At 56.1% G+C, this 11,137-nt stretch overlaps 1 protein-coding gene across 8 annotated transcripts in view; it reads left to right on the top strand.

The window, feature by feature from the left end:
* Window positions 1–11,137, top strand: part of SEPT9 (septin 9) — a 164,559-nt gene that overhangs the window by 138,468 nt on the left and 14,954 nt on the right. For all 8 annotated transcript variants that reach the window (XM_014953219.1, XM_014953230.1, XM_014953248.1 and 5 more), the window contains one exon: window positions 7,251–7,442. In XM_014953219.1, the coding sequence (XP_014808705.1) occupies window positions 7,251–7,442 (192 nt within the window). The remainder of the gene's footprint in view (window positions 1–7,250; window positions 7,443–11,137) is intronic.

Here is an 11,137-nt window from a genome sequence, read left to right as displayed (position 1 = left end):
CCCCCCCCCCCCCACTCCTGCGGGGTCTCCGCTGCTGCTCCTGTGGTCCCCCATTAACGGGCTCTGGGAGCGGCTGGGGCACAGCTGCCCTTCGGAAAAAGAAACAAAACAAAACCAAAAAAAAAAGAAACAAAAAAGCAAGAAACAAATAAAAAAAAATACAAAAAAACCCCAAACAAACAAACAAAAAAAACTCCAAACCTGGCCCCCAAAAGCAAAACAAAGGAAAAAAATCAACCCGAAAAAATAAAATGATGATAATAATACAAAAAAAAAAAACCAAAAAAAAAAAAACAAAGCCAAGATGTAAATCCCTCCCTGTTACTCCTGTAACTCAGGGTGATGGCAGCCCTGATGCTGCTGCTTGCCTTTCTTTTTTGTTGTTTCCGTAGCTGCAGAAGTCGGTAGCTCGGTGGAGCGTGGGTGTGAAACGCGGTGGCTCTGGGCACACGCAGCCGTGCCAGGTCCCCGTGCCCAGGTGCCCTGTGTGGCTCCTGCGGCGTTTTTTGGGCCAACCGAGTTTGGGGAGCGCTGCCTGCCTCTTTGTTTGCAAAGGCTGGAGCTCTGCAGAGGAGCGGTGGCCGGGGGAGAGGTGCTTTTTCTGGCCCAGGAGCTGGGAAGGGTCTCCAGGGTGGACAGGGGGGGTCCCCTCTCCAGACCCATGGGGGGAATCAGCACTGGGGGGGTCATCCCTGGGTGATGGAATGGCTTGTGCTGGCTTTGGTGTGCAGGAGAGTTCCCCTGCCATGGGGTTGTCCCCAGCAAGGTCTTGGGGTCAGTTCTTGGGGGAAGCCTCTTGGGGCTCCGTGGCTGGAGATCTCTGTGTGCCTGAGGCTCGGAGCTCGATTTGCAAGACTTGGGGTTATCTGTGATCATCTCCTTTCTTTTAAACTTCTCTGGGCAAACAGAAGAAGAGCGTAACAGCTTCTTGCAGGTCTCTGTAAGTGGTTTAGAGCTGCTGCCTCACGTGGTTGGAGAAATGAGGATGTACGACGGCCGCACTGCAAGGGCTGGCACGTGTCAGGGCTGGGGAAGGCGGTGGTTGGCCTCACGCCATACCTGGGACACGCCGAGGTGGCACGGGGACTCACCCCTGAGCCCTCAGGCAGCAGTTTGCCAACACTGGAGGTTGTGTCCAGGGCAGAGCTGGCACCACGGTTTGACCTCTGGGACGAGGTTTGACCTCTGGGATGAGCTGGTTGCATCCCAGGTCCAGAAACGCCTGTGGCAGCCAGAGGGTTAAGCTGGGAAGGGAAGCAGCGATGGGGAGCCCTGGAGCATCCATCTCTTGTAAATGAAAGAGCTTCAGAGGGGTGAGCTGCGGAGGATGTTTCCGGAGTGGGGAGGGGGAACGGAAGCGGTGGTGGTGAGCAGGGACGGCTGGAGCTGCGCGTGGTGTGTGCCCGGGGCTCGGTGCTACGGCCCTGCCTGGTCACCTACCGAAGGGCTCATGGCAGAGCAGGAGTCTCTGTTCCCTTCCTGATCTCTGAAAATAGATTTATTACCCTGCGTGAATAAAAAAGCCTTCGTGCCTGGAGCATCTTGTATGCTCAGGAGGTACCTGGCTGCCTCTCTGACAGCTCCTGGGTGGATTTGGTCTAATGAAGTGTAGTTAAGCATCCTCTGCTACTTCTAGGTCGTGTCTGTTGGCACCTGGGTGGAAATGCAAGCCAAGAAGGAAGCGTAACCGGTTGGTAGGTGGGCCTGGGCTGGTGGCCAGCCTGAAACCCTAGCCTGATGCCCAGGGATGTGAGGGACAAGCTCCAGCTTGGGGCTGGCTGTGCCAGCTGTGCTCTGATGACTGCAATCAAATAATAGAAACATTCCTTAGGTACAGATTGGTGCTGCAGGGTTGGTGGTGGTGGCAGCTCTGCACACCGGGCTGAGCCCCCTCCAGGGCACTGGTGGCCCCCCTAGTTTCAGACTGAGCTGTGCCTGGCATTCCCTGGTACCCACACATCCCTGTGGGACCAGTGTGGATCCACTGTGTTTGGCTCTGGGGAATCCCGTGGTGGCTCTGCCTGGGCAGACGAAGAAAGCGGTGATTCCTGGGCCATGCTGGGTTTGCATCCAGCCCCGGCTTTGCTGCCTCCCTCTCCCGACTCCTGTCCCCTTAGAAAGGAAAGCTGTGGCTTTGCCACCTCCTCCATGGGTTGGATCCATTTTCGTAGCTCATGCTTATGGGCTCGGTGTGCCAAGGGGAGAGGCCGCAGTCCTGCTGGCCAGCTGCAGTTAGCCAGGAATGATAAATTCACTCTTTGCTTCTAAAAATGTCTCTGTTACGCCCTACAGGCACAATTTTGTAAGATTGCTGCTCCCCAAAATTGAAAGGTTAGTTGGGCCGCACTGCTTCCTCAAACCCATCTCTGGATGCTCAGCTGCCTGGGAGGCAGTTGTGTTTTCATGCCCTGATGTACCTCTCTTTGCCTCTGTGAATCTTCTCTGTGTTCACATGAACCCATCCAACGAGGCTGGAAGCCCACGGTGTTTCCAGTCTGCTGTATGGAGGGACGGGGGGTTGGCCCCACCGTCCTGGTCATCTTGGTGCTTGTAGCTCTGCAGAACCAGCTGCAGAATCACCCAATGGTGGCAAATGCTCCGTGCTCCCTCCCTCCGAGGGCTGTTTCTTTGATTTCCCCAGCAAGTGTTAGCGTTTCTCCGCTGATGGTGTGTGCATCCGTACAGCGTGCGAATGGTTCGAGTCTGGGGGCTGGGAGGGGATGGTGGGTGGTGGTGGCAGAGGTGCAGCCTCCTTGACCTCTCTCCAGCGGCTCCGTCCAGCCGCTGAGCACCAGATCCGCGACCAGCACCATTCCAGGGCCAGCTCTGCCCTCCCGGACCACCTGCATCCCGCTCCCAGTGCATCGCTGGAGCAGAGCACGGAGCTGCTGGGTCTGACCAGGAGCTGAGGTTGGTGAGACATTCCCAGTTCCACCTCTACAGGGGTTATTTAACCTTTGTGTGTTTGCGGTGGAAACGCCAGTCTCTTACAGATCCCTTTCCCAGATCCTCAAGGAGGTCTGCCGGCCCTGGGGTTCAGGGTTTTTGGGGTTCCAGCCTGTGTTTGCATCCCTTGTCCCGGGTCGTTGTAGCCACGTGGCATCAGCGTGGCATTTCTAAGCCCGGGGTTTGCCAGCAGCCCCTCGCAAAGCTCATCCCACGGCCGCCCACGCACGGCGTCCAGCTGGCTGGAGGAGCAGGGGGCTCCCCGGGGCTCCCCCCCCCCCCCCACGGCCCTTTCATCTGCTGCTTCGCAGATGTTGGGTTTGGCTCGTGTCTGACATGCAACAATTACAGCGCAACAGCCTAGAATTTTTTGGCAAAAATCACCTTTGGAGCAGCTGTCCTGAGTCAGCCTGGCGCGGGCGGGGGCGCCCCGGGGCCCCCCCCCCCCCCACAGGGTGCCTTTCATCTGCTGCTTCGCAGATGTTGGGTTTGGCTCGTGTCTGACATGCAACAATTACAGCGCAACAGCCTAGAATTTTTTGGCAAAAATCACCTTTGGAGCAGCTGTCCTGAGTCAGCCTGGCGCCTGGGTGGGAGCCCTGGGGCTGTCCCCGTTCCTTGCGGCGCTGCCCTGACGGTCTTGACATCTCCCGGGCCAGTGTGGGGAGAGGGTTTCCCTGGTCTAAATATGGCACAAGCATGTGTAACGGCGTGTTTCGTGTTTATCTGAGAACATACTGGCCGGAGGGAGCTGCAGGCTCCGGGATCTCTGCCCCCAGCAGCAAAGCCAGCAGCCGGTGAGCTTCCCCAGCTCCCTCCCCAGCAGTGGTGTTACGGTGGCACTGGTGAATCACAGAATCTTCTAGGTTGGAAGGGACCTCAAAGATCATCTTGTCCAACCGTCAACCTAACTTTGACAAAAATAGACACCCGCACAACAAACAAAAAGCCACACCATCACTAAACCATATCTCCCAGCACTACATCAACCCCTCTTTTGAACACCTCCAGGGATGGTGCCTCAACCACCTCCCTGGGCAGCCCATTCCAATGGCTGAGAACCCTTTCAGTGAAAAAACTTTTCCTAATATCCAGCCTGAACCTCCCCTGGCGTAACTTGAGGCCATTTCCTCTTGTCCCGTCGCCTGTGACTTGGGAGAAGAGACCGACCCCCATCTCTCTACACCCTCCTTTCAGGGTGTAAGGTCTCCCCTCAGCCTCCTCTTCTCCAGGCTGAACACCCCCAGCTCCCTCAGCCTCTCCTCATAAGACTTGTATGGTGCGTGAGCGATGGTGCGTGAGGGCTGGTCCTGCTCTTGCCAGGATCTTGGTTGCAATTGGGAATTTCTGATAGTATTTGGTGTTTATTAACCCATTTCTTTGGAGGGGGTGTCTTGGCGATGCTGGCACCGAGAGCGTCGCAGGTTTGGCACCGTCCCTGGGTGACAGAAGTACAGGATCTGGCCGTGGCACGTCCCAGGCAGCCACCACTTCTGCTCCAGCCTATTTCTAGGATTTTTCTATTTTAGACAAATGTCTGCTGGGAGCGCTCCTGGCCAGCGGGCACCACAGCCCTGTGTGCCTGTGCCACAGAGTGGTCCTGCGGCTCGGCCGCATCCTGCCTCTGCTGGAGCCAAGTGATCCTCGAGTCCTTGTTCAGAAAAGACCAGCTGGGCAGCTAAAGGGCAAAGCGAAGGTTTTGGGTTGCAGCATTTCCCTTGGGAGCCTGCTGGTGCCACCGGGGTATTCGTGTCTTTGCACCCCCGCTGCCCTGCAGACCCTCCCAGTTGCAATATCTTCATTTTTATTTTTTTTTTTCCCCAAACAGGGGCCAGGTGCTAGAAGAAAATGTCCTTTAAATCACTATTTTTTATTTCCCCCCCCGCAGAGGAACCAAAGCAGCGTGGGCTGTGCTGCTGGAGTGCATCCCGGGCGGCAGCGCGCCTGCGTGCTCGGCGGTGACGGGGACAAACCGGTGACAAAGCACCTCCTGCCATCGCCCCGTGCTTCCTGTGGCTTTTGTCTGGCTGGGGGCTGGGGAGTCCCGAGCCCTCCTCCTCCTCCTCCTCGCACTCAAGGCAATGTGAGGAGGCACGTCGCCTCTCCTCCCTGCGCCGGGGACAGCTTTGCCAGCACGTCCCCCTGCCCGGGGAGGGGGTCAGCCCCTTCTGCACGTGCAGGGAGCTCATTAGTGGGGTTTGATAAGCCAGCTGTAGCCCAGAGGTGCTGGAGATGCTCCTGGCCTTTATCGCAAGCAGAGAGTAGCTTTATTATCCATGTGTTTAATTCCTTAATTTCTCCGTGCACGCTGCTGGACCTTATCTGCACCAGTGTCCCAGGCTGGTGTCCCATGGGGCCAGCGCTCTGGGGCACTCTCCTGGTGCCTGCAGGAGTCAAAGCACCGCCTGACCCAGCACTGCTGCTAGTGACAGAATATTTTCCATGTGATTTAGTCCTTTTTTTTTTTTCTTTTTTTCCTTAGTGGTATGTAGGGATTTTTTCCACTTTTTTGGCCTTGTCGTTTTGGAATAGAGCTAATTTGGGATTTGCGGTGAGACCTTTGGTCCTCTGGGCCGGGTGGCTTTGCAAGGGGCACGGTGGCAGTGTGTTTCCAGCTGTGTGAGACCCTGGGTCCCCCTGTGCCCAGGGAGGAGCGTGTTGCTACTCTGCCCGTTGGCTATTATATATTTTTTTCCTGCTTGGACTATATTTGTGTGCATGGAAGCACGCTGTGCTCACAGGAACCGAGCAATTCCACCTGGCAGACCCCACCGTGCTCCGGTCTGACACTGCTCCCGCGGCTCCTGCCCTGTCACCAGAGGAGAAGGGATGATGTGCTGGTGTTTGGAGGAGCCCCTTTAGCCCAACCATGCTCCCCCAGACAAATCCCTTTGGAGGGAGGGAGAGAAAAGCAGGCAGCACCTCGTCAAATAACCGTGGGGTGAGGAGATGAGCTGAGAGCCATACTCCTGTTTGATGGAATGAGGATGAGGACTTAGCAATAAGTCCTTTGTAAATATTCATAACATTTTTGAATTAATAATAATCAAATAAATAAGAAATAAGCTTTGCAAAAGGCTTAATAAAAATAAAATACATGCCAAGGCTGGCGGCCACAGGGACCCCAGAATTGATCAACAGCAACCTCGGGGTGGGGAGGGCTCTTCGAAGTGTGTTTTCATAAAGCCTGTCTCTCTGTGCCTGGGATAGAGGAGCTTCACCTGTGTGGCTGATACCTCCAGGAGCTGGCAAGGACCAGGCTGAGCTTGTGCATGCTCTGCCTTGGGGATATTTGCTACATCTGCTGAGACGATGTGGAAAAGCTGGGGCTGGGTGGGAGCAGATTGCATCGCCCACCAGCACATCAGGGGCAGTTTGTCCTTCTCAGGGGCAGTTTGTCCTTCCCGGCGACAGATGGTCCTGCCCGATGCCAGGGGCAGAGGATGGTTCCTGATTTTTGTTATAAAGGTCTTATATCACTTCTCCTGGAGCCCTTTGCTAACCTGGAGCCGTCTTGCAGGGGAGAGGAGTGCCCAGTCTCTGCGGGAAGCCGAAGGGTCTGGGTTTGGCAGAATTGGAGCAGGATTGTGAAAGTTTCGTGGGTGTTGTCTGGCGCGACCCGTTTTGATGCAGATGCGTTGGGTTTTGGGTTTTTTGGCGAGACACAAGCCGGGGCCAGCAGCCTCCGTGCTGCGTCAGCTGGAACTCGAGGAGGGCACGTGTCGGTAGATGCTGAGGACTTTTCTGTGTCTGCGGAGCCAGCCGGTTCCCCGAAACGTGGCCACGAGGCATTCCCACCAGCAATCTGCATAGCGCCGTAATTACAGTGCTGCGGAGGAGCTGGGTAGCTCTGCCAGCCTTTCACAGCAGCGCCTGGGCAAGGGCTGTGCTGCTAAAAGCCTTCATCACTCACTAAATAAACTCCTGGACTTGCTCCGAGGACTTTGGTGGCACTGGATCCTGCTCCGTGGCAGCAGATCGGCTGCTGGTGGGACCCCGGTGTGCCTGCTCCCCCCGTGGCAGCATCCCTTTGCCGTGCTGGGCTCGGTGATGCCGGGAGGGATCAAGGTGAATCCAGTAAGAAGGGGAATCCCCAATTTGATATAATTACAGGCAGAGGAAGATCCCACATGTCTCTTTCTCTCTCGGCCTCCCAGTGCCCTGCTTGCCACTGTTAATAGCGGAGAGGCAGCACGTGATTTATTCCCGCTTCGGATGCAACAGGCAGCTCCTTTCATTCCTTGCCAGGAGCAGCATCCTGGTGCTGCCTGCCACCCCTGACCGCCCTCTCTTTGCCTCCCCAGGTCCAGAGGCAGTTCCCAGCCACGCACCCAGCATGACGGACGCTCCACGGGATGCCGGGCCCAAGCAGCCGGCGCCGATGCGGCCGGAGAAACCAGCTGCAGATTTTGGCTACGTGGGGATAGATGCCATCCTGGAGCAGATGAGACGGAAAGCCATGAAGCAGGGGTTCGAGTTCAACATCATGGTCGTGGGTGAGTTCTCTTCCTCACACCAGCTGCCCACAACGTGCTCGGCGAGTCCGTTTTTGTTCTTCTGCGACGATGTTTGTCCTCTCTGGAGCCTCCCCAGGAGCAGCAGCAGCAGCTTGGGCTCAGCACTGGGGTCTTTGCCTTAGGGGTCAGCAAACCCTGCTCCCCGAGAGCTGGCTTGAATTCAGCTGTCGTTAAAGCTGGGGGTGTGACGTGGCCCATGGTCTCGTGCATCTTCCCACGTCCAGGGTGCATTACCCATAGGCACGTCCTGGAGGGAACCCCCCAGGGAGTGTTGGGACTCCTGGAGCCTTGCAGTGAGCTCCCTTGACTCCTCTCCTGGGAGACCTGCACTGGTCTGAGCAGTCAGGGAGCATGTCATGGCTCAGGGGCATGCACCGCTGCTGGTAAACCAGAGCCCCAGTTTGGCTAAAATTCCTGATTAGGAGTTTTGTATTTGAGGGATGGTGCTGAGCAGCTCAGACAGCAGATGCCACCACAGTCCAAGTACCAGGGAAGAAATGCTGTGTGTGATTTCCTGGTGGGAATAAAGACCAGCAAGAGGGTTTGCGTAGCTCAGCTCAAATGGCTTCTGCTACTGGTGGCTCCTCCGGGGACCTGCAGTGCAGCACAGAGGAGACATGAGAGTGTCCCAAAAGGTGTCCACGTGCAGGGAGGGAGGGAGGGCTGGAAGGTTGTGTGGCCAAACCCTGCTGCCTGCAAACTCCTGTTCATTAGCTCTCTGAGGCTGCAGGGTGGATGGGACGAAGGAGTTCGTTTCATCTGGAGGCCACTGGCTGTACTGCTGCTGTGCTGTCTGCAGCCTCTGCTGTGGGGTCTGCACTCCTGCAGGGGGAAAAGGGAAAAGAAATGAGCCTTTTTTGCATTTTTCCAGCTATCGGTGTCTTGCCTGGTCTCATGGAGCACCTCGTGTGAGTTGGGCTGTGCTCCCTGGGGCAGAGCTGTGCGGGCAGCAGCTCTCCCTGCCTGGGTCTCCCAGGGGAGGTAGCGTGGTGGTGGGAGGTGGTGGTGGGGTATCACCATCTGGCTTTCTCCTGCGAGGAGCTGCACGGGGCTATGATGGACTTTGTGCAGGGATACACGTGGGGCAGGAGCCCCCACAGCCCTGGGAGTCTTCCTGAGAGAGACTGATCCAGAGTTTGCTAATTCTGTAAAAGGCATTAATGTGCTGTAGCTTCCCAGCAAGCTCTGCTGATGCTCTGCCTTTCCTATTTTGATATTTCCATACCCAAATTGCTCTACGGCGAGGGCTCCCTGGGCTGGGAGATCCCCGCAAACCCGGTCACTGCAGAACCACTTCTCCCAAGGTGTTTTAACAAACCCAGCTCCTTGCTGCCAGCCGAGCAGCACTCCCGGGGCAGAGGGGTCTCAGCACCGATCCTGAGAGGCTGCAAGTGGGATTGTGTGAGTTGAGCCCCTGTTTCCCTGCCAGGAGAGGCAGCACCTCTGCTTTCTGCTCTGCAGATGAGGAGGGATGTTGAGGAAAGGCTTTGCCTTGGCAGCGCTGTGTGTGGTATGAAAGCCCGTACTTACAGCGCGGCTGGAAAACATTGTTCTTCCCTTGGCAGGCTCTGGGCTGACTGTTTACAGGCTGGGGAATTCGTGGCAGCATAAACAAGTCGAGCTCTGGCCCTCCCAGAAGACGCGGGGAGGGATGCGGGAGGAGCAGCACCTCCTGGGGTACCCCTCGGGGAGGGGATGCTCTGCCGAGGCTGGGAGGCAGCAGCCAGCCCTCATCCTGCTGCACTTCTCCAGGGGATGGTCAGGCTCCTAAGGATTCGTTTGGCTCCTTTATTCCCATCCATTTATTCGACCTTGCATTGAAATCATTGCAATCCCTGTTTTTTTACAGGTGGGAGATGCCAGGAGGGAGGTGTCTTCTGCAGGGGAGGTGGGGATTGAGCAAGGGATCACTGCCCACTCTGTGTCCTTGTGATGGAGCTTTTTGAAAATCCTCTGCCCCTGTTTAAAAGGGTTTTGCCAGCCTCACTGAAGTTCTGAGAGGAGGCTTTGGGATGAGGTCAGCGTCGCCCCGTGTTGTCTAAGGCTGTGGAGATGAGAAAAAAAAGGTCTATGCTTGGGAAAAGAAAAAAAAAACAAAACCAAAGCACATCTTTTGTGTTCAGTTTTTGGTGCAGAGCGGCTGGGAGGAGAGGAGAGCTGGCTGGGCACAGTGAGGCTCTGCTGCTCTTCCCCCTCCTGATTTCAGCGCAGGGAAAGGTGCTGGGCTGCAGGTCAGGGGAGCAGGTCCATCCTGCACTCGGCCATCATGTCCCCGGGGTGCAGCCCATTTGGAGAGGCACATCCCACCCATGGCCGCTGAATCATAGAATCATAGAATGGTTTGGGTTGGAAGAGACCTTAAAGATCATCTGCTTCCAACCCCCTTGCCCTGGGCAGGGACACCTCCCACCAGACCAGGTTGCTCAAAGCCCCATCCAGCCTGGCCTTGAACCCCTCCAGGGATGGGGCATCCACGACCTCCCCGGGCAACCAGTTCCAGTGTCTCACCACCCTCACAGTGAAGAATTTCTTTCTAGTATCTAATCTAAATCTCCCCTCTTCCAGTTTAAAACTGTTACCCCTTGTCCTATCAGTACACTCCCTGACAAAGAGTCCCTCCCCAGCTCTCCTGTAGCTCCCTTCAGATATTGAAAGGCCACTATAAGGTCTCCCCAGAGCCTTCTCTTCTCCAGGCTGAACAACCCCAGCTCCCTCAGCCTGTCCTCACAGCAGAGGTGCTCCATCCCTCTGATCATCTGCATGGCCTTCTGCTGGACCTGTTCCAACAGAACCATGTCCTTCCTGTGTTGAGGGCTTCAAAGCTGGACACAGCGCTCCAGGTGGGGTCTCACGAGCGCAGAGTAGAGGGGCAGAATCACCTTTCTGGTGATTCTGATACCCTGGTTCTCTCCAGCTAGTCCAGCTCCTGGTTGGACAGGCAGGGACACAGAGAGCAACTGCCAGGAGTTCTATCAGCATGTCACACTGCTTTCCCCCTCTCCCCAAGCGCTCCGTTTCATGAAGGGTGGTGCAACGAGAGCAGCCCCAAACCAGTTTGGAGTTTGTGTTGTGTGTTTTCAAGGCAGCAGAAGACCAGGAGCACCAGACCCCAGCCTGGTCCACGTGTTTCTTCTACATTTCAGCACTGATACGGCTGGTGAACAGGGTTTTTCTGTGCTGGATTACGGTGTGCCGTTGGTAGCGTTGCAAACTCAGCTCCAAATAGCTGTTCAGTGAGGGAGCAGGCTGGCCAGGTGATGCCCAGTGCCAATGTGGTGGGTGACTTTGCCATTGGCTTAGCGTTGGGTGCTTTTGGCAGCTGGATGGCTCAGGGTGCTGGAGGATGTAGCTGAAATCCTTGCTTCATGCTTAGAGATACTCGGTGGTGCCAGGGATGTGCCACCAACAGTGCCACAACGTGGCTCGGCAGGATGGGACCGAAGGGGCCCTCCTGGTGCGTGTGGGAGCTCTGCAGTGATTGCAGCGGGCACAGGACATTCTGCTCTAAGGCCAAGTGTCTGCCTCCTGGGTTTTGAGCAGTTTCTCTGTTTTCTTTGCTCTGGAAAAATTATTCTCTGAGCTCATGGGACAACTGGTCTGGAGAGTCGAGAGCTGCTGGTCCTTTTCTGCATGGATTGACCTCAGCTCCAGGATATAAAGCATAAAAAAGCGTC

This window comes from Calidris pugnax, unplaced genomic scaffold (genome assembly GCF_001431845.1).
Source record: "Calidris pugnax isolate Ruff unplaced genomic scaffold, ASM143184v1 scaffold9, whole genome shotgun sequence".
NCBI classification, from domain to species: domain Eukaryota; kingdom Metazoa; phylum Chordata; class Aves; order Charadriiformes; family Scolopacidae; genus Calidris; species Calidris pugnax.
This window is presented reverse-complemented; position numbering and strand designations above follow the sequence as displayed.